The sequence below is a fragment of the Acipenser ruthenus genome, chromosome 2 (assembly GCF_902713425.1).
Source record: "Acipenser ruthenus chromosome 2, fAciRut3.2 maternal haplotype, whole genome shotgun sequence".
Classification (NCBI taxonomy): Eukaryota; Metazoa; Chordata; class Actinopteri; order Acipenseriformes; family Acipenseridae; genus Acipenser; species Acipenser ruthenus.
The window spans coordinates 21,163,336-21,186,547 of record NC_081190.1 but is presented as its reverse complement, the minus strand read 5'-3'; the positions used below and the strand labels follow the sequence as shown (position 1 = coordinate 21,186,547).

Here is a 23,212-nt window from a genome sequence, read left to right as displayed (position 1 = left end):
ATGAATCTTAATCAACCCTTGCAGAAAATTCCAGCATTGACTAGTTTTAACGTTAGTTAAGTTTTTATAATCTGGTTGCGCTGGTTTTCAACTGGTCATGCTGGTTAAAGAGACTGGAATAATCATATTCATTTATTCAGAGAACTTTGTCTAATATCTAATATTGAATCTTTACAACTCTTATTTTATGCCTTCTAGTTCAGGAATGGAATTCACTCTTGGTTGTCTGTAAAAATATCAGAACTACCAAATTTGATGTGTGATGACATTATGTGGTATTTTATTATAACCTGTAATAGTGACCTTTTATTTACTGTAAATCTTATTATTCTGTTAGCAAATGTGTTTATTCACAAACGTAAATGGTGAGGCTTGACGCCTTCGGCCATAGCCTTTACTCATGAGATCAAACTTGATGTAAAATCTCATAAAATGGTCAATTCTAAACTAGCATGTAAATCACATGATTTGCTAACCCAACGCCTCTTTGTTTAATGAGGTTAAGCGGTTTATAATTACTACATGGTATGCCTCTCCCTAACATGTCATCAATGCAATCTGAATGTAATGGAGTAACATCCTATAATTCTTCTTTGTTCCACGATGTACCTCGTTTATATTGTAATTTATGCACTGACAAAACTAAATCATTTTAACATGTAAAAAAAAGAGAGACTGGAATAATTGTTCAAGAAAAAGAAAAAATCAATGTATATTTGCTGTAAGCGAGGGCAAACACATACAACACATAAAACAAACGTGTTTGATAGCGTGGTTCACAATTATCCCGTATGCAGACAGAACATCCGAGCCCTTTGTACAGTTAGCTCTGTGACACCAGCGACCTCATTTCCGAAATCTGGCCCTGTCATCTGTGATCACGGAATATTTACAGCGCCATGAGCCGGACCCTGATTGCTTTACCAATCCTGTTCTAGTGATCGGGTTAAAATCAGACTATTATTGCCACTACACCAATCAACAACGGCAGGGGTTTTGCAATTGTTATACAATTCCTTATTGCAAAAAGAGGGGGCGTGTCTTTGCTACTGGTTGGTTGTTTCTGAAGTCCATCACATCTGGTGACATGAGGACGTTGCTTGCTGTCATGTCAAAAAAAGAGGAAAAAAATTACAAACGGCAAAACAGCAACATAGGACCCGGCGTGTATTGATCAAAGGTATGTACAAGACATACATTCACTTCATATTTTCAGGATCGTGTGGTTGTATTGCATAGTTATTTTATTTTTATTTTTTAAATGATGTATTTATTTTGTGTTATTCTATTATTAATAACGAGTTATTTTACTAGTTACCGGCACGTGTACTCTCTCCGGAAGGTCTTGTGGAAGATCAATGGTTAGAAATGTAAACAATCACGAATCTTGTGTAAAATGTATGTCTCAGTTATGTAAAACCATGTAACATTGTATTTTGGGAGACAGACTTACAGCTGTGGCCAGAAGTTTTGCATTACCTATAGAATTAACACATTGCTTCATAAAGTTGAATGAAACCTGCGGAATAATGTTATTTTAACATATTGAATTACATACCGCTTTGTAGTTTTCCACATACCTAACGAAAAACTGACAAAAATAGAAAAATATGATATTTCAAAATCTAACGTGACATACTGTAGTACTACTATAATGGCTTCCGGTAGACTTTTGCGATATAGTAGTGTAGTTTATTTCTTTGATTGCATGATGTTAAATAAAAGGTCTAAATTATGTTCATATCGGGTTTTTTTTTTTTCTTTGTTTTTTAATTATGTCTCAGTCATAAAATTCTAGGTGATGCAAAACTTGTGGCCATAGCTGTACACTACACCTGTCTAGGTGTGCCATGGCCTTAAGCACGAATACTAGTTGCTGTATCATTGTTTGCCTCTTGTCTAAAAATAGTCCTGTTTTTACAAAAAATCCCCGTCGCATCACCCAGCGCAGGGATATTCCTCGTTAGACAACGGTGTTTTTTGTAAACCGAAAGGGGCAGCTAGCTACATACAGACGTCTAATTGCAGCTGTCTGTGTAGAATGTTGTTCCAAGTTATTCATAAGTATATTGTATTTAATTCTCCCTCTATTCCTTTTTCCAATCTTCCTAGTGTAAATGTTATTAAAACTATTTCACCAGTCAAGTTACTGTATATAGATTCTGAGTCATACTCAAACACTTACTGTAGTTCTGAACTGTTAAATTCCCTTGAGGGGGGGGGACTAGTCTTCTGTGTGCTGACTTGCATGAGCTGGGCTTTTACAATTTCCTGTTTTCTTAGCAGCTTTATTTAGATTCAGTTCATCTTTAATCAGAGATAAAGGAGGTAGTTCTATAACTGTTGCATACCGATGATTTATTTATGAGTTTATTTTTTATGTTAATTACATTTCGCAATGTTTATTAGCAGGAATCCTGGAACTGTTTCGCTCAAAATAACAGCACAAACACATACATCCCAATACAAAATAACGTTTTTGGATATGCCCCATTAATAAAGGAATTTTACCTATAAGTTTGTAAGAGTGCCTTGGTTTTTGGTGATTTGCCTGATGGATTCATTTGAATCTACACAAAAACAATGAACTTACAGGTATTTTTTCACCTATATTTCTTACAAAATAAGTAGGCCCAGTCAACTGACTCTTCTTTAAGTGTTTCAGTTTAAAATGATGGATATGTCAGTCAGCATGCAACATTAAATAACGTGTTGCCTATATATTGTTTAGTTTAGTTTATTCATTTGGTGTCTTTCCAGGGCAACACCATTATAAACTGTGTCATAATGTGATGTCAGTAATGAAGCCTTTGAACAAGGAAAAATAACCAAACATGAATGACTGCTTATCATGTTGTGCTGTCTCTTTTATATGCAGGTCAAAGGGTAAACATGGGAAGTTTACCTGATTCTAGCGTTCTTTCTACACAGATTCATAATACCCTCGTTAGCTACCACAGCATTGGAGAGGAGGAGTGGAGAATCGCAAAGAAAACAGTAAGTACCTCTGCTACAATGAAGAAAAGTACTGAGACAGGTTCCAATTAATAAAGAGTTCAATGGCATCATTTATTACAGTGGCAGTGTGTCTCTGGCAGGACTTTAGTGGGCCTGGTTTATCCATGTCAATATTTTGATTTTTTGCTGCTCCTTTACTGTGGGAGATGACATTTCATAACTGATTAGGACCTAGATGGGCTTTCTCATGTGCCCCATTCCAGGGCATGAAGTTAAGTTCATGAAGGGCAAGGCAATGTTGCCTTTGTTGAGCGTGAAGATTCAGGGGCACCAAGGCAGCTCTAGGGGGCAAAAAGAGCACCAAGGCAATTTCATACTCATTCATAAAACAACACAAAATACAGAGAGCCTATTGTGTTGATGACATTTTAATTCAAACAAACACAAATCAATGTTTTCTGAGTGATTCACACACTAATTGTTACAAGAATAAAATCTAGGTCACTTTTCCATTGTAAAAATAAAATGGTATAAAAAATCCAATTAAAAAAAAAATACAAAGGGTAATTTGGCAACACATAAATATTGAGGGTATTTTTACTGAAGTCTGTCCCCCTGTTAACAAGAGCTAAATATAGTGCTTCTAAATATGTCCTGTAATTATAACTTTTTTAAAACCCTCTGTGCCATGTGTTTCATAATGCATTCATTCAGTGCATTTTTCACTGAGAATTGGATATATTACGCGGCACTGGTTCTAATTCATGGAAATCGTGAAATCCATGCTCACCATGAAAAAATACAGCCTTAGTTATTCAATAGCACAAATAAGCGATGTCAGTGAAGGGAAAGTTACAAAAGATGGATCTTCAGGCAAACTGACGATTTACCCATGGCGGGAGTTGAATAACGATATCCGATAAGGGTGTATTTGATCATAGAGTGAAATCGTTATTCTCTTGATAATCTTCAAACTCTTAGCTGTTTAGAAAGGTATAATACTTTCAGTGGATATTTCTCCTGATAGACAAGCTGAAAGTCACGTTATGTCTGCCAGACCTCAAGCAAGAATGATCACCGGAGAGGAAGGTTAAAGGATTGGTCTCTAAACTACATTACCCAGAAGAAGGGCGATGACGCTTGTTTAATACGTTGTGGTTTCCTGTATGGCCATTAGATAAACAGAAAACATTCTGTTTTGTGGGCGTTTCAGTGGGCGTTGCACTGTCGGTCTCACAGTGCAAAATTGTAAATAATTGTCCATTTATAGCTTTACAAATCTACTGCCAACCACACGAGATTACATAGCTTTTTAAAAAAGAAATATACAATAGTTCAAAGGTTTTTGTAACTTTATTAAACTTTATTAAATAGTCTTCCGAGAGCTGGCGGTCAAACTTTACTTGGCTCCTACTGTAGACAAAGGCAATGTAATGGTATTGCATTCGTTTGTTACTGTGTGTAACTGAAGGTTTGTGAATTTAAAAGGATTTGTGTATTCTGTATATATTTTTGCTTTGAGGTTTAGAGTTTTATTTTTTTTTTAATTTATTTTTTTAAAAATTTTCATTTGTAGCCTATGTGTGAGACTTCTGCAGTTTAGAGTTTTCAGGACCTTGTGTGACTGCCTAAAAATCTACAGGAGTTTTTCTAGCAACAGAACATAGTGACAAAAGAAGAAAAAAAGTATTTGTGACGGGCAAAGTATAACGGTAAAACTTGTTGTCCCTCACACAAATCTTGTTGTCCCAGGCGTCGGATGATATGAATTGCAGACACCTGCTTTTGAAAATGGTTATGGTAAATGTATTTAAGGCATTCACAGCCTATTGGTTGTTGATTTTTGTCTGTGCCTGTACTCATTTCAGATTTTGCTCAGTAATGGTTCCATTTAAAGTTGCTTTGCCATTTCAAAAACAAATATCTAGCCTGTGACAGGAATGGCTGACTGGTCTGACGTCACGGCAGAAGAAGGGACCACAAAAACAAAAAGGTATGGTGCAGTGGCGCGGGCGCCGTTTTATTTAAAGCAATCCAAAAAATAAATATTTCAAACAGAAAACACTTGCTCACAGAGCAAAATAAAAGGTTAAACAAAAACAAATCACGAACACAAAATCCAAAATAAATAAACCATGAACCATACAGGTCAGGCTGGGCAGTCGCTGTCACTGTTCCTGTATGCTATGATTTAGTTTCGTTTTTAAGTAACTCCGTCTCCCCTCACACACTCTCTCCTTCTGACACCCACCCAGAGTGCCGAGAGCTGCAGGCTTTTATTAACAGGTGACCATCTCCCGATTAGCAACAAATTAAATCACCTAATTAATTCGGGAGATGGCCACCTTCTGCACGAGTTTTAATTATTACTCCTGGCAGAGGACGAGCACCGATCTCGCCTCTGCCAGGACACGTTTTAAAAATAAACACAATAACACGGCGCTACGCCGTCATAAATATAATCAATAAAACATACGGCGCTCGCCGACAAATACTATAAATCATAATAAACAAAAACAATAATCTGCACAGGGGCGGAGGAGGAGACCCCGATCTAAAAATAACAAAACAATGTACAGGGCTGCTCGCCCTGTTACATATCCCCCCCCTTGTGCAACGCACACATGGCCCCAACGGCCACCTCCCCCCTCAGTCTCAAAGTCCCGGACGAGGGGGAAGCGAGTTGCTTCTGGGGGGTGGCCATGGTGGAATCTCCGGCACCCCCCAATCCTTTGTGGCCGGCAGCTCCCTCTTCTGGGGCTCCCGCCACACTCTATCCTGCCGCGAAATGGCGGCTGGGGGAGCTGGTCTCCTGATCTTCCCCCTCCTCTTCATGGCCAGCAGTTCCCCTCCGTGGGGCTCTGACCACCCAAACTCCTGCCGCGAAAGTGCGGCTGGGGGAGCTGGTCTCCTGACCTTCCCCCTCCTCTTCATGGTCAGCAGTTCCCCTCCGTGGGGCTCTGACCACCCAAACTCCTGCCGCGAAAGTGCAGGACCCTCGGGAGGCGACGCAGGACCGGCAGCAACCCTAGGAGATGCAAGGGAGACACAGGCGACCCTAGGCGATGCAGACGGCGGGAGGGGAGCCCCTGGCCATGAAGGCGGCAGCAGGAGCGCCACTTCTCCCAATGGTGGTGGTGGTGGAGGTAGAGGTAGCTCCTGCTCCTCTCCTCTTGACAGTAAAGGCGGCAGGGGCTCCTCCTCTTCTGGCGGCCAAGGCGGCAGGGGCTCCTCCCCTTCTGGCGGCCAAGGCGGCAGGGCTTCCTCCCCTTCAGGCGGCCAAGGCGGCAGGGCTTCCTCCCCTTCAGGCGGCCAAGGCGGCAGGGCTTCCTCCCCTTCAGGCGGCCAAGGCGGCAGGGCTTCCTCCCCTTCAGGCGGCCAAGGCGGCAGGGCTTCCTCCCCTTCTGGCAGCGAAGGCGGCTCCTCCCCTTCTGGCAGCGAAGGCGGCTCCTCCCCTTCTGGCAGCGAAGGCGGCTCCTCCCCTTCTGGCAGCGAAGACGGCTCCTCCCCTTCTGGCAGCGAAGGCGGCTCCTCCCCTTCTGGCAGCGAAGGCGGCTCCTCCCCTTCTGGCTGCAACAGGGAAACCAGCAGGCATGCTCCCTCTGCTGGTGGTGGTGGGAGCAAGACACAGTCCTCCCATGGAGACGGAGGTGGCACCAGCAGGTATTCTCCCTCTGCTGGTGGTGGTGGGAGCGACACGTCGTCCTCCCACAGCGGTGGAGGCGCCACCAGCAGGTATTCTCCCTCTGCTGGTGGTGGTGGGAGCGACACGTCGTCCTCCCACGGAGACGGAGGTGGCACCAGCAGGTATTCTCCCTCTGCTGGTGGTGGGAGCGACACGTCGTTCTCCCACGGCGGTGGAGGTGGAACCAGCAGGTATGCTCCCTCTGCTGGCGGAGGTGGGAGCGACTCACAGTCCTCCCAGGGCGGTGGAGGTGGCACCAGCAGGAACTCTCCCTCTGCTGGCAGGTACCTGGGCTGTGGACCTTCGGCCTTCTTGGGCTGTGGACGCACCGACTCCCCCCTCTTGGGCTGTGGACGCACCGACTCCCCCCTCTTGGGCTGTGGACGCACCGACTCCCCCCTCTTGGGCTGTGGACGCACCGACTCCCCCCTCTTGGGCTGTGGACGTTCGGGCTCCTCCCACTCAGGCGCAGGACGTTCGGGCTCCTCCCACTCAGGCACAGGACGCTCGGGCTCCTCCCACTCAGGCACAGGACGCTCGGGCTCCTCCCACTCAGGCACAGGACGTTCGGGCTCCTCCCTCTTAGGCGCAGGACGTTCGGGCTCCTCCCACTCCAGGTCCGTGTCTTTGAAGACCTCGAGGCAGTGGTGCTCCTCGTGCCCGTACCTCATGCAGTTGGTGCACCACTCCTCTTCCCCTCGTTCCACTTTTCCTCTCTGCCTCCTCCTCCTCACCTCTGTCTGTGTCCCCTCCTCCTGCCATATGGGGAAGGTGCCAGGGGAAATGTGCCATGGCTCCCCACAGTTAAAACACCACTCCTCCCCCAACAGGCAGGTAAGGCAGACTTGCTGCGGCTGTTGCTGCTGCAGCGGCTGCTGTCTCCTCATCCTTCTTCCTCCCATCCTCCTCTTCACTCTCCTTTTCTCCACACACAAAAACGAAAAACAACGAAAAAACCTGCAGTACCCTCTTCTGCCTGCGTCCTGGAGGCGCTGCAATCCCACGCAGGACACCACGTGTGACAGGAATGGCTGACTGGTCTGACGTCACGGCAGAAGAAGGGACCACAAAAACAAAAAGGTATGGTGCAGTGGCGCGGGCGCCGTTTTATTTAAAGCAAACAAAAAATAAATATTTCAAACAGAAAACACTTGCGCACAGAGCAAAATAAAAGGTTAAACAAAAACAAATCACGAACACAAAATCCAAAATAAATAAACCATGAACCATACAGGTCAGGCTGGGCAGTCGCTGTCACTGTTCCTGTATGCTATGATTTAGTTTCGTTTTTAAGTAACTCCGTCTCCTCTCACACACTCTCTCCTTCTGACACCCACCCAGAGTGCCGAGAGCTGCAGGCTTTTATTAACAGGTGACCATCTCCCGATTAGCAACAAATTAAATCACCTAATTAATTCGGGAGATGGCCACCTTCTGCACGAGTTTTAATTATTACTCCTGGCAGAGGACGAGCACCGATCTCGCCTCTGCCAGGACACGTTTTAAAAATAAACACAATAACACGGCGCTACGCCGTCATAAATATAATCAATAAAACATACGGCGCTCGCCGACAAATACTATAAATCATAATAAACAAAAACAATAATCTGCACAGGGGCGGAGGAGGAGACCCCGATCTAAAAATAACACAAAACAATGTACAGGGCTGCTCGCCCTGTTACATAGCCCTATCAATGCAGTTTGCATAGCACCTCCACTCCTCTGTTTGTGTTAGTGTTCACAAAACAAATGGTTTTTCAATAATCCTGCTAGATAATGTGCTTGGCAGAAATGCCCATGAGTATATACACACAACAAAACCTTGCATCTCCACATTAAAAGAAGGCATGTTAGAATTACAGTAACCAAAATGAATGCTTTAAACAGTGAATTGTGAAGCCTGCCTTTATAATGTATCCAAATAGGGATTAATAGAAAGCATGTGTCACTCTCTTTATCCTTGTTGGCAAAGGCAGGCATATTTCCAGCCAGGTTTTAAATTACTTACAGTTGCTTTTCTCTGAAATTGAATTGAGTTCACTAGTTCGAATGAGGACAAAGTCATAACTCTAAAGACACCTGACTCTCCAATGCACATACAGTGTTTAATAAGCAGCTTCTTAGTGCTAATACAGAACTGTACAGTATGCTGCAGACAGGATTGCAGTGTTAGTACCAGTCATTTAATTGTTCAGTGGCAACCAGCAATCGCTACAGCTTCAAGAGAGGTTCACAGCCAAGAAAGTCTTGCAGTGACTGTGCAGTATCAGTGTTCCTAAATGAGTGGCTTGAACTAATATGTTGTGTTTTTGTTTAAAAGTGATACGGTACCACTGCCAGTGACAGATTTAGAGGTTTAGTGTTTCTTGGCACATAAGGTTTAAACGGATCAGTGGGATATATTACTACACCTGAGCTGCCTCTTTTAAAAGAAAACCATCTAAATAGGGACATTTAATCACATTAAATGGGCTATGTTTCCAATCCTCCCTCATTAGGGTGGGTGAAGCATGCGTCTGGCGATTCTGTGGAGAGCGCTCTGTGCTGCTCATTAACTTTGCTGTTTTCAACTTGTTGGATAATTATTATTAATATTATTTAGTCATTTCGCAGAACCTCCTGGCAACAACAAGCCTCTTTCTTTAACCTCTGGAGTCTGGACCACCAAGCCTCCTAATCAATGAAGCGCAATCTTTCTGCATTTTTTAGAAGTACAGTATAAATGCTCCAGTAAATATAAATAATAATCGCAATACTCATACTTTAATGTTTTTTGTTTTATTGATTAGGCGTGGCTGCATTTTAGTAACAGTGATAGCAGCTGGTGGAATTTGTTTTCGGTGTTTGACAAAATGGATACATTTCTTACCTGCAAAAGAAAAACAAAGGAAGAAAACACGAGAGTCTAGAGAAAGTGCAAAGCGACAGAAAGTTATACAGAGTCCCTTTGGATCACTTGTATGTTGGCTTTAATAAAAACATGTATCATTGTTAGTAGTTATTATAGTTTTATCTTGAGGTTAATGTTTTTGATATTGTAAACATTTTAAATGGCACATCATTTTGCAGAGATGGGAAGTAAATGGTAACGTGATAAACATTTACAGTGCAGACTATAACTTTGCCGAATAGAAACTGAATACGACTGTTTCCAAAGAGATTCCCAAATACTGGTCTTTTAATTCGGTGCATCCAAATACTTGTAATTAAAAGTTTTAATAAGTAAGCCTACTGCTTGTTATTTTGTCCTAACCCAGCAGTTTGTCACCCAAACTGTTGTGACATAAATTATTTATTAAATAAACAGATTATTCTCCATTTTATTGCAACTGTTGTGCCATTCAGTAGAACGAAAATTGTAAAGAGGTACTTGAGCTGAAACCTCCAGACAGAAGGGGTACAGTTTCAAAAAAAGGTTGAAAACCCCTGCACTGAAGCATTGACTGTAGTGTACCATGGAATGGTTATGAAAATCAAAATCTTAACAGAGGTGTGCTGGATTTTTCTCAGGGGGTGGGTGTGCTATTTTACCTGTTTAAATTATCTGCCAAACAGGGCCCCGTTGTATAAAAATAAACCATTCTAGACTTTTTGGGGTTTCATTTTCAAAGGTGACTAAGGGGTTTAATGGAGTGTACTGTAAATCAGGATATCCCACGGATCTCGTGATTACTCAGTCCCTGACCACCTTCCGGCACCTCCTCAAGACACACCTGTTCAGACAGAGTCTGTAAACCTCACAACTCTCAACTATACTGGACTATATGACACCCAATTGTACCAGTACTTGCATCAGATTGTACTTGCACTGAACTGATCCATACCTTGCCATATTCTACTACTGTTCTTAATTATAACTACTTCCTGTATCTTGTATTTGACTTTACTCTTACAGGTATCCGTATTCACGTTTTTTGTAATTGCTCTTATTGAAATCATTCTCTTCCATTCATCGCAAATATTTCTAATATAAGTTAACTGCTCTTAGGTGAAACTTTACTGTACTTTACAACTGCTCTTGTCTCTAATGTGATATTCTGAAATGTGCTAATTTAGAATGTGATATTTTGTAATGTGATACTTTGCACTGTGATATTTTGTAACAACTGTAAGTCGCCCTTGATAAGGGTGTCTGTTAATGAATACATAATTATTAATTGTTTATTTAGCAGACGCCTTTATCCAAGGCGACTTACAGAGAGACTAGGGTGTGTGAACTATGCATCAGCTGCAGAATCACTTACAATTACGTCTCACCCGAAAGACGGAGCACAAGGAGGTCAAGTGACTTGCTCAGGGTCACACAATGAGTCAGGGGCCGAGCCCGGATATGAACCGGGGACCTCCTGGTTACAAGCCCTTTTCTTTAACCACTGGACCACACAGCCTCCTCATAATACTGTAACTCATGCTTTCATGAGGGGTCTAGTGTAAAAAAAAAACATCAAATAAATGTGCCTTAAACTCTTGTGTGTTTTTACCTTTTCCTGATGGATTTTTTTGGAGTTAATAAGAAGATCCAGCAGGTTCACATTGAAATTTCAACCTCAGTAAAACTACAATATATGGAAGTTTTTAGGAAACATTTAACCTGTATGAGCACTTACTGTACTTTTGTTTCTTATTTAATATAATTTAATGGATCATTCTGTGTAAGAGAATTTATAACAAAGTATTGTAATTTAGCATGATGGTAACAGGGACTAAAGTAATCGTATACCTGTACTACAGTTACATCTGAGGTAATCAAAAGTGTTGATCGTATTCTAGCTGGTAGAATAATGTTTGAAAGATTATTGTAATTTACATAACAATATTTAAAATAAATAAATAAAATAAATGTAAACTTTTTTTTCCAGAAAGATGTAACAGTATGGAGGAAGCCATCTGAAGAATTCAATGGATTTCTGTACGTTTTTTAAAATGTACAAATCAATGTTATGTTTCTTTGTTATTTGTACGGTTGGAAATTACAATTGGCTTCCTTGTTTAAAAAGAGTGTAGATTTACAATTTTGCTGTTGTGAAAACTGTTTAAGCTACTGATAGAACATCCTACTGGTGCATGCATAAGCATTGTATAATATGATAAAGGCAATAGTACATTAGGGTCACGTCTAGTCCTGCTTCCTTGTCCTCCTGTACAAATCCACTATTTTGTATGCTGAATTATATTGTATAAAATAGTTATTTGTTGCTACATCACAAAAAGGGAATAATAGTTTTCACTCTCAATATTGAAACATGTTTTTCTTTTCTTAGTTATAAAACTGAAGGCATTGTGGAAGAGACTCCCAACAGGATCGTGGATTACATTCGCCCTGGTCCTTACCGGTTAGACTGGGACAGTTTGATGACCTCTATGGACATTGTTGAAAAGTTTGACCAGGTCAGATTGTATAATAGGAACAATAAATAAAATACTGCTAAATTTCTACGGGGAAGGTAAAATTATTGTCAGTTACTGGCTGAAAGTTCCCAGATTAGCTCTTTTGCTGGCATTCATTTCTAATGTTATTAGTAATGGCTACCTGTCATGCTTAACAGTTATGTATAGTGCCCTACCAAATTCACGGTACGTTTTTATAAATTTCACGGTCATAACATTTTAAAAATCATAAATTTCATAATTTCAGTTATTTAAATCTTATATTTCACGGTGGTGTAACAAAGTATGAACATGTAGTTAAAAACGGCAAAATATAAACATTTAAAGCTGTGAAGTTAACAAATGCATGTGACTAACAAAGCAGAAACGCTAAAAGAAAATAAAACTGAAATCCAGAGGATCGCTCTGATTGTTGCGTTTCTGTTATTGTTATTATTTTTCTTTAAAACTGTTCTGGTTTTAAACATCATTGTATGCAACAGTAACTCATACTATTCTGAAATGCTGTTTTTCTTCATTCCCTGTCTCTGCGGTGTAAATACCTGTCCGTATTTAGACACAGCACTCTCTGCATCCACAGAGTTTGTTGGAATTGACAGACAGCGGGGGGCGGGGCGGGTCTGTAACTGGACAATATATCCAAAGACAAAAAATTATAAACGTGAAGTCTTTGAAATGACTTATTTATTTATTTTATTTATTTTTTGTCCTGCAATGTTTTTTTAATGTATTTTTCTGCTCATACTACTACTTGGTATATATTTGGCTTCCAAATTATTTTACATGATCCGCTGCAGTAATGATTGTAGCACTCTTTGATTTATTTTGGACACCCATTTAAAAATGTAGGTCGTCTGACGGTACTACCAGTTGAGATCCATAGGTCTTACTAAACCTGCCCCAGATGCCTGTGTCTACCAATCAGTGAGTAGACCCCAGTTATTGGCTGTTGCCAAGTGTCAATCAATAAACCCTGAGTAATGGGTCACTCTTTCATTATAAACCTTAGCCATTTGTTCTGTTGTGCACAAAATGACCTGGAGGTGGAAGGGAGCAGTGCTAGTCTATTCTGACAAGTCAGGCAAAGTTAATTTGTTTTCCCATTACGGGAAAACAAATTCAGAAAATTCAGAAACATTTCGCATTAAGGGAAAAAAAAATTCAGAAACATTTCGCAATGTATTTGCTGTCTTATGTTTAAATGATTCACCTGGCTCATAACTCTGTACATGTAAGAGCCACCCATCTAACTGAAATGCTCTTTCTGCATCAGGGATGTTGTATGATGCGCTACACCACAGCAGGGCAGCTCTGGAACATCATTGCTCCAAGAGAGTTCATTGACTTCTCCAGCACCACAGAGTATCAGGATGGACTCCTGTCTTGTGGTGAGTGTTGCAGCCAACAGTTATTTGCCTACTGGGATACAATAAACAATCATGCTGCTTTTGTGCAAGTAAAACAAAGGGAAACAATGTCTTAATGTGATTAATTGCAATACCTGGCAACAATCCCATTTGATTGAAGTAAAAAAGCGAAGGAACAGTAATATAGTACTTGACGAATTTCTCATTTCAAGCACTGCCAGTGACCAATAGCAAAGAGGAATAAATAATTTGGCTAGATTTTATGTTTATTTTAAATAATCCTCTGTATTTTCTAAAAGGAGTGCTTTGTATCTAAATCAGGAACATGTCCTGCATCATTTTTTGTTTCATCTAAAGGGGTGGCACGGTGGCATAGTGGTTAGCGCTGCTGCATCACAGCACTAGGGTACTGGGTTCGAATCCGGCCTAGGGTACTATCTGTGTGGAGTTTGCATGTTCTCTCCATGTTTGCGTGGGTTTTCTCCGGGTACTCCGGTTCCTCCCACAGTCCAAAAACATGCTGTCCAGGTTGATTGGTCACTCTAAATTGCCCTGTGTGTGTGGTGCCCTGCGATGGACTGGCGTCCCGTCCAGGGTGTAGTCTCGCCTTGCACCCTGTGTATGCCGGGTTAGGCTCCGGCTCACCGCAACCCTGTAAAGGAGTAAGCGGTTAATGATAATGGATGGATGTTTCATCCAATGTAACTTAATATTTCTGTTGTACACTGTTTGACAATAATGCAGCTATATCATCTTTATCTGACCTGCCATGTTGTTTGTTGAATGAACCCTTCATACTGGGGTTGCAATGTGTAACGTGAAATGTGCTTGTTCTTTTTATGAAGGTGTGAGCATCGAATATGGCGAGGCAGGGCAGAGCTGTGTCCGCGGGTTCAATCACCCATGTGGCTGGTTCTGTGTTCCACAGAAAGACAATCCAGACCACAGCCTCCTGACGGGCTACATACAGACTGATCTCCGGGGGATGCTGCCACAGTCTGCAGTGGACTCTGCCATGGCCAGCACTCTGACTCATTTCTATACAGACTTAAGGAAGGCTTTGAAAATATAGTTTGTAATGTTCTACACTCTTTAAAGGAGCATAACCCATGGCAATGCAAAACAGCTCAGGGGAGGTCATACAAACCTAGTAGATGTTTTTCAGTGTTTGATATACTGGTTTATGGATATCATGTCATGTGTGCATGTATCCTGTTTGATAGAAGCCTTTGGTTTAGACAGGTTTCTAGTAAGATTTTAATTGATGATTGTAATTGAAAATTGAAATGTGATCCATATATTCTTTCTGTGAAGATAAGTCAGCATGAAGACATAATATACATCTATCGATCTATCTATCTATATGTAAGTTCCCTCAGACAACGCCTCCTGGGTCGAGGCCAAAGTCTGGAGAAAGATTTCCACGTCTGCCATTTACAAAGTTCAGCACTTCTTGATTAGTCATCAGAATGTATGACGTTGTTCTAATACTGCAGATAGAGGATAAGTGATGGTTCAAAGTATACATTTTTTCTAGATGTTGCATAGAGAACAGGAACCAGTCATACTAATCTCATACATAGTCACTGTGGGTAGGGACCATGGTTTTTACTGTTGTAGATTCTTAGACATTCTCATATAAGGACATTATATATATATATATATAACAATTAAAATAGGAAATATTCTCCTGAAGTTTAAAATACTTACCAAGAACAGTGAGTCCAAAAACATTTTAAATCCCCGAGTACCATTCACAGGTAATAAAGGGATGTGAGGTAAGGAGACTACAACAAAGACTGCAAAAGATTTAATGGTGCTGGCTCAGGAAATAAAAGTAGTAATTTGCTTTGGTGTATTTAGAAACAGGTTTGACAGATTACTGAATCTAATATTTATGGTATGCAGGCTTGTGAGTTCAGTAGTGTTTTGTTTTGTTTTCTACACCAACATAGTTCAGGTGTTAAAGTGCAAGTATGATTGTAGCACAGATCGCAACCAAAGTGACTTCCAATATTATGCACTGATTTAACACTCCTATTTTTCAGGTAATGATGAAGTGTATGTTATGTTGTACATAAAAGTTTGTCCTAATAGAATAACTAAAGTAAAACATGCAAGTACCTATGATAACCCTCGCTCACTCCATTTCTGCTGTTTTGATGCTGGAAATACAGGTTTTATATTATTTTTGGGACAAAAGGCACATTCTTTGTTAAAAAAAAGCAGCAGAGGGGTCAGGGAAGGGTTATTTTACTCAAGGGAGAGTAGTGATGAGTGGTGTTAAGTCTACAGAAGCTGTGATCACAGATCAGAACACAAGGGACCAGTGCATTTACAGTATATTCCAGCATATCAAAGGGCATTAAATGGTAATTACTCCAAAATGCAGAAAGGTTGAATGTAAAGTTCAGTTTCTGCTTCCAGAGCATGAATGCAATAGTCATACAGCGCTAAAATAATTCAAATATGTTATTGTGGAAAATAATGATACTAATATACTGAAGGATAACAGATGAAACCCTTTGTTCCAGTTTGTCGTTTGCACCACTTTTTCTTCTTTCTAAAACCAGCAATAAAGACAGCATTTTCAATTTAGGGCATTTGTTGTACGCACACATAATGACTCATAAGTTTGGTGCTAACTTTGTACTGGAGAAAGGCAGTTAATCTGGTCCATACATGTAATGCTGATGAGCATTTCTTGTATTTAATATATGTATGTACTGTAAAGAACCATTTCTGTATATTTACCTAAGCCTTGGACTTTTTAACCAGGAAAATGTCATTTTCAGTGTGAAATTGTATTGAATTTGAAGTTTGAGTGTATGTATGTATACCCTGAAACTTTTTTTTCTCTTAAGTAGGTTGGTGTCTCCATGTATTCCATCAGTCGTTTTCAAGTTTAAATGCATGAAAAAAACTGAAGTCTCTATTTTGAAGCAAGTGCAAAGGCAAATTACTGTAACTTTAATAGGATATGCAACACTAACAAAAGATTATCCTTGCTGTACTGCTGTCTTTTTACATTTTTATAATTGCTAGGCTTTTTTTCCCCCAATATTATTTCAATAATTGCCCAAATGTTTTGCAATATTTCATTTTTGCTACCCGTTTGTTTAGCCCACCCAGTTTACACATGCTGACCACTTAATAAAGTGATATGCCACTAAACACAAACAAAACAAACCAGTTTTTATATTGCAAACTTGAACCGTTAAAGCACGACATCTCAGGGTTAAAATTTTATTTTTTTAAAAGCACGCTTAATATTACTTCTCTGCTATGGCTGCTAAAATGGTGTTCTTGAGCGCACATTTTTTACAGCATTGTGGTAAAAATAATTTATTATTATTATTATTATTATTATTATTATTATTATTATTATTATTATTATTATTTTATTATTTTATTATTATTATACAAGCTTTTTTTTTTTTAACATAACACTGGTCTGACCTGGTCATGCACAATTGTTTATAGGCCAAAAAAGATGTACTGATAGCTTCAATAGGACATTTTACGTATAATACCCATGTTGATTCAATGAAAAAGAAATGTACATTTTCTGGAAAAAAACTGACTGTGGCAGGGATGGGGTTAAATCCTATCCCAGCCAACGATCACAGGTGTGGCCATTCCCCAATTAGGTAATTGATGCTAATTGGGGGGGGGGGGGGGGGGGGCACCTGTATGAAAGGGAGCAGAAATCCTTTGTTTGGAGAGGAAGTGAGTTTTTTTTTTTTTTAATCTTTGTGTAGATGTTAATGAACCGTAAAGTGAATGCGAATGCCCTGCCTATGTTGTATTGTTTTTGTAAACCTTTTGTTTTGGCCCTCGTTCCGTGTTTATTTTGTTGCCGTTTTTATGTTTAATAAATGTGTGCTTTGCACTTTAGACTGGAGCTTCTGTCTCTGAGTTTCTAATCCCTGTCGGTAACAGCTTGGGCCACAGCGCTATCCTGTCACACTGACACTCTGCTGTCAACCAGCATGTTTACACATTTTATACATTTCATTTGTTACCCATTAATCTTACTGTGAATCCATATATAAAGTCAGGTGTAATTTAAAACTCTATTGCATAGTAATTTGAACCATTACAACTTTTTCGAGAGCAGTTTGAGCTACGTGGACTTTTCTGTACAGCTCAGGCTTTACAAAACCTGGAATTGCTAAATGCAATCTTTCCAGTATAATACTTGCTTTTGAAAGTTTCGACTGTTAAAACATACCTTTTATTTTATATAAATAATTAAAATACAGTACATTATATAAAGACAATCTCAGGGTTTTGTTGTATAATTGTTCCCCATGCAAAACAGTGCCCCCCGCATCAAAGACATGCACAGAGTCTTGTTTGAGTCGCTTTATGGAAATCAAAGTGGTCAGTCAAAGACGAGAAAATGCAATTACACCCCGACCACAGCATTACCTGAAGACTATAGGAATAAAGAACAAACAAACACACTGGCAAATAAGTTGCGTAGAACACAAGGCTAGCTCTTCATCCATTTACCAGGTTGGCTGTTAATATTATACATTAAAAAAAGCTGCCTGATTTCTGTGACATTCAGCCCATTAGCCATAATAAATACAGGTATATCACAAAATATATATTTACAAGTTTAGGAACAGCAGAGTGGTATATTTTTAAAACGACCCAAAATAAAAGCAGTGCAGTCCATTGAAGCAAATGTATTTGCCATGATTGCTAAACATTCAAATTCTATTTTACTGGACCTGCAGTGCCTTGCAACTCGTTAGTGCTGCAGTAAAACAAATGGGGAGGGAGCTTGTTAAAAATGTAAAATTGGACATCTTTGAGGTTTTCATACAAAAGCCAACGGTTTTAAATGCCTTAACAAGCTCTGTAAATATCTTGCAGTAGAACATAATGACAACTCAATTTTATCTCTCTGAATCTGCTAAATACAATGCTGTAGATCAGAGCTAGTATTTTTTTGTGCACACCATGTTTTTCACACGCAGCTCTTTACAGTATCAGTGTAATAATTACAAGGTATGAACTATTATTTGTTGTCACTAATAAAATGTACAAACCAGTGAAGGTACAATAAGGCATTCTCTTTACAAGATCAAAAATTGGTACAATTGCATGGCCATTCGGAATAATAATTCATTTTCCATCTTCTGTAATTAATGGAATGTATTTTGCATATAAATCTAACACACTACAGTTCTGTAAACATTTTGAAATATTAAACTACCCAAAGCAATTTCCCATACCTTACAAAGCATCAGCAACAATCATTGAATGCTTACTATATAGAGATACAATGCTGTCTACAAAAAATATATATATACTGATGCACAATGAAAACGCAGCAGTCTTAAGTTTTACATCAATAGCTCATTGGGCACATATATAATGTTATTTACATTTTAAATAGTGAACAGATAGGTTTGTTGATTGTTTGAGTAGTATTGTTCCTTGGGATAACAAAATACTGAGCTCAAGATTTCATAAAAACGCCAGGTGCTCTGTATTTGAGTTGAGTTAAAATAGCCAAAATGAGTTGATTAAGAATCTGTATAAACAGCCATTCGAAAAGACATTATTTTAATGAACGCAAGAACAGCAAAAGATACGACCATTCCCTGCTTGAGTAATGAAGATCGCCTGGTTGCTATCAGCATGATTGAATGCGGCCTGTCTGTGACAGAAGTTGCCCTGGAGAATGAGATGTTCTGCTTCAACAATCAGCAGACAGGAAACTGGCTCTGAGAGGGACAGGCCACGTCCTGGAAGGCAGAGGTCTATGCGTCAACGCTGCCAGGATTGTTTTAATGCTCAGGGAGGTCATACCCGATACTAACGTTGTAATGTTTTAATTTTGACAGCGTGTCACGTTTCATACTGAAAACTTACCATGACTCTTTGATCTGTATTTTTGTTCACATTTTTTGTGATTTTGTTTGATGTCTATGTTTAAAATATTTGATTAAATCCATTAGACCTGAGTGTTGCGTTTCTTTTGTGCATCAGTATATTAATGGTAAACATAGTATTAAACTACAACCATTCTAATAAGCACAAATTAAAGACCCATCACCCGTTGAAACCCAGAAGCAGCCTACAAATAGACAAATGCAAGGAATATCTGGTTCATGTGTGTTTTTAAACACTTGGCATTTCATAACATTGTGCCCATTCACATGTCACATAGGCAGTCTCATGCTTTTGTTATTTTTCTTTGTTGACAAAGCATTCACATGCATTAAAAATGAAGTGTCACAATTGTGAATTGTCACAATTCCAAACCTGTTCATTGCTGTGACCATCAGTGTGTGATCTCAAAAAAAAAACAATGCCACTTTTCCAGAACTTTCCAAAACTTTCAAAGCAGTTATCATGACAGGTTCCAGAGGCCTTTCTGAGGCAGGGCTTGGCAGGGGGACCTATAAGCCCTCCTTCTCTGTCTGTGCTGGTTCCTGTGGCTGCTGGGCCTCGGCTTCGTTCCCTTGAACAGGCGAGTGATTGCGGCTGTTCCTGGTGCTGTCATGGCTGCCGTGACTTCCTGCGCTTCCAAGGCGGGTTGATGCTACGACAGCTTTTACCGCAGCCTGAAGAGAATCACAGACACAAGACGTATAAGAAAAAGGTATCAACATTTCTGAAATGTTTTCAGGTGTTGGAAATGTAAGAAATGGCCAGCCCTGGTTGAGTTAGTACGACACTATTTCTTTTAGCTGGTTAAGCTGGTTCAGCTCTTGGTTGTAAAATTCAAGCAAGTACTGTCTGCACTTCTCATTGATTACATGCCAGCTTCTTCAAGGTAACCTCTTCACTGGACACAAGTTACAAGTATCCAAGTATAACTGATTACCTGTATCCATTTACCATTGCCTTGATTTGTAATAGATAGACCTAAGATTGTGCAGATACTTATGACCTGGTTTTTAGGATCAAACATACAAAAAAGTAAAATTGCAATGGGCCAAATGAAGTCTTTCCTGTATGAAGGATGTATGGATGCCTATACAGTAAATGCTCATTTTAGCAACAGGATTGATCCTTCTATTTTTAAATGCTTGCAATAGCTTTCATTTGAAGTGAAACTGCATTCATATTTTATCCAACTGCCAGCTCATTAAGTTTTTTCTGTACCTTTAGCTTGCGACGGGCATTGAACTCCTGGAGTTTCTTCTGTGCATTGTCCATATGTGCAAAGTTAACTGCCGTCCCTGTCACCCAGGGGTGCTGCAGGGTCTGGAAAGTGCTGAGCCGCTTTTTCGGGTCCTGGACGATCAGTTTCCTCACCTGCAGTAAAGGAAATATATACATAGAAAATCCTCAAACCATTTAAAAAAATGATTTATATAGTGGGTTCTTCAAACTGCAAGTAGATTATATATAACAATTAGGCAGGATCAGTACACTTCACTGTAGTGTGATCTTATTGTTTCACTTTAACCTAACGTTCTGGTCTCCTACCCGCTCTCCTCACCTCGCAATGCCAGGGGACTGACCACAGTAATGCTCACATTTCTACATATGAAAAGTTGTATTAACAGAGGTTTCCATCCATTTTCCAGTGTTGAGATATGTATTCTACTTTTTCTACAGCTGAATTTGCAATGTGGAGATATTTCAAAGACAACGTTCAAGATAGAATATTGTTTCTGCTTCCTGGTATCTAATCACTTCATGTGCTGTGTTGTAGATCAAACTCGCAAGGATGCAGCAGTTATCTAAAGCATTGTATTTGAAATATTAGTATACGCTGAATTAAAAAACAAAAAACCAAGAACCAAAATAAAAATGGTTTAAATGATCTACAGCCATCACAGCTCAGTTGAAATCAGCACAGCTCAGATCACTGACTACATACAACAACTAAAGAACCTCCTCAATAAACTGAGGGCTGGAACTGCGATAGTGTACAAGAAAGCACTGCAGGCAACACAAGGAACACAATAGCAGGCTTAAAAAAATATTACATTAACATAATACTGTTGGGTGATAATGTAACAGTGATATGGAGTAACAAGGAACGCTTGAACGCTTGCATAATGTCCCATGCAGATAATCAAGTGGATGACATTAATGGAGTGACTAATAGCACCTTTCACAAGAGGGGATTTTACAAGCAAGGTATCACGTGCCACAAACAGAACACTTATGACAAGAAGGGAGAACAATGACCAGGGGAAATGGCCACCTACTGTATAGTAAAAAATAAATAAATAAATAAATGTCATCGCTGTGTTACAGTTGAATACAAACCATTTGGGTTGCTAGGCTTATTTTAACTTTACAATACTGTAATTATAAATACATACCGCAGCTCTGCAACAACTACCATCAAGTACAGTTTAAGACTAGGAAGGGTTATTTTGTTTTGGTGAAAGACAGACGCAGAAGTCTCTTTTTAAAGTGACCTATGTACCTGCAGTGTCAAAATAAACCCTAGGAACCTAAGAAACAGTCCTGCAAAAGAATATATTAAGTATTAAGACAGGGGGTGAATGGGCATGACTGTATATACTAGAACAGCATTTTTTTTTTTTTTTAATGAATGAAGAGATCAAGCATACAGTGCATATGTTCCGACTCACCAGATCTTTGGCGTTTAGGGACACATCATCCCACCAGGGGGAGACAAAGTCATATTCACAGTTTAAAATCTTCTTGAACATGTACTGATCTCCTCTTTCATCATAGAACGGTTCAAACCCGCAAAGCCTTGCAAAGTGAAAGAAAACAAATGTTATGTGTGTTTCTCTGTAGCTGACGACAACAGGAACTTACACTTCCCGTTAATCTGTCATCGAGGGTTGCAAACCAGATGCACTGCAGCTGCACATTCTCAGTGACATTTGACATTGTATATTGTACTAAATTAGACATAAGCTGAATCAAATATAGTCAACTTGCTATAAAAACCACTCATGCCCTATAACACAGGTCTAACTAGTTCCAGGCTAAATGCTTTGTCTGTAGGAATCCTATGGTACGTATTCATGGAGAGAGTCAGTAAATGGTTTGAATTTACACATTAGAAGGATTTGACAATCCTGGTTAAATAGCACACAGTATGGCAGCTTCATTGTTTATCATTAAGAAACAAATATTTCTGGATTAAATCAAATATATGTAGTAAAAAAGAAATCAAAATGTTAAAACATTTGTATACATTTACTAACCTGAAAAAGGAAAAAGTCACGTTTCATGTTGAGCAACTGCTATAGTCTATAGTGCTCACTTTAATTTGGAGTAAATTCAGAGTTTGTTTTTTTTAGAAACAATTTCTACAGTGCAGGCATAACAATGTCATCAAAGCTCCACTTGAGTTCCTCTCAATGGATGCTCAATGAGCATCAGCCCACAAGCAAGGCAGGTTAGCAAATCTGGCAGCAAGCATTTATGTAAAATGACTTCTACTGTAAACTGCAATTACTGTTCATTAAGCTTCCTGTTTAAAAAAAAAAACTATTTAAAAGCTTTTTTACATTTGCATTCTTGTTTCAATCGCAATCCATTTTCTACCTCTTATTAGCATTAGCAGCATTTCTACTGGCTCCTCTTAACAACATATTGTTTCAGTGGCTCCCCTTTTTCTTGTTTTAAATATATGTTGTTTCTTCATTGGAGTGAAACAGTGCTACAGCACATGAAGTGATCTCACAGCGGAATGTTGCAGTTACTTTGTTGTCTTTGAAACATCTGCACATTTCAAATGACGTATAAAGTATAGAAGCATATTTATATAAAACAATATAAATTGCAAGCAGAATTTTACAATTGCATTTATGCCCCCAATGAGCCCGCAACCCTCTTTTAATAC

The 23,212-nt window shown here is 39.5% G+C and overlaps 2 protein-coding genes across 6 annotated transcripts in view; one reads left to right on the top strand and one right to left on the bottom strand.

Annotated features, from left to right (window-relative positions):
* Positions 1-1,069: 1,069 nt before the first annotated feature.
* On the top strand, positions 1,070-17,300 carry LOC117408687 (stAR-related lipid transfer protein 4). Of its 4 annotated transcripts, none has more exons than XM_058991722.1 (6): positions 1,070-1,180; positions 2,879-2,997; positions 11,506-11,555; positions 11,908-12,034; positions 13,308-13,422; positions 14,247-17,300. In XM_058991722.1, the coding sequence occupies exons 2-6, from the start codon at positions 2,893-2,895 to the stop codon at positions 14,471-14,473; spliced, it is 624 nt and encodes a 207-aa protein (XP_058847705.1). In that variant the 5' UTR covers positions 1,070-1,180; positions 2,879-2,892; the 3' UTR covers positions 14,474-17,300. The 4 variants fall into 4 exon arrangements, with proteins under 4 accessions (XP_058847705.1, XP_034780821.1, XP_058847723.1 ...); XM_034924930.2 differs by having other exon boundaries at positions 1,139-1,180; positions 2,932-2,997; XM_058991740.1 differs by lacking the exons at positions 1,070-1,180; positions 11,506-11,555 and having other exon boundaries at positions 2,877-2,997.
* Positions 17,301-17,615: 315 nt separating this feature from the next.
* The window catches only part of LOC117964180 (calcium/calmodulin-dependent protein kinase type IV-like), a 107,913-nt gene continuing 102,316 nt past the window's right edge, over positions 17,616-23,212 (bottom strand). For both annotated transcript variants that reach the window (XM_058991709.1, XM_058991713.1), the window contains 3 exons: positions 21,984-22,110; positions 20,533-20,685; positions 17,616-19,988 (listed from right to left, as the gene is read on the bottom strand). In XM_058991709.1, the coding sequence (XP_058847692.1) occupies positions 19,824-19,988; positions 20,533-20,685; positions 21,984-22,110 (445 nt within the window). In that variant the 3' untranslated portion in view covers positions 17,616-19,823. The remainder of the gene's footprint in view (positions 19,989-20,532; positions 20,686-21,983; positions 22,111-23,212) is intronic.

Coding starts and splice junctions, on each gene's coding strand:
- LOC117408687 (XM_058991722.1), top strand. CDS start 2,893: ATGGGAAGTTTACCTGATTCTAGCGTTCTTTCTACACAGATTCATAAT. Junction 2,998..11,505: donor GGAGAATCGCAAAGAAAACA/GTAAGTACCTCT, acceptor TTTTTTTTCCAG/AAAGATGTAACAGTATGGAG. Junction 13,423..14,246: donor GGATGGACTCCTGTCTTGTG/GTGAGTGTTGCA, acceptor CTTTTTATGAAG/GTGTGAGCATCGAATATGGC.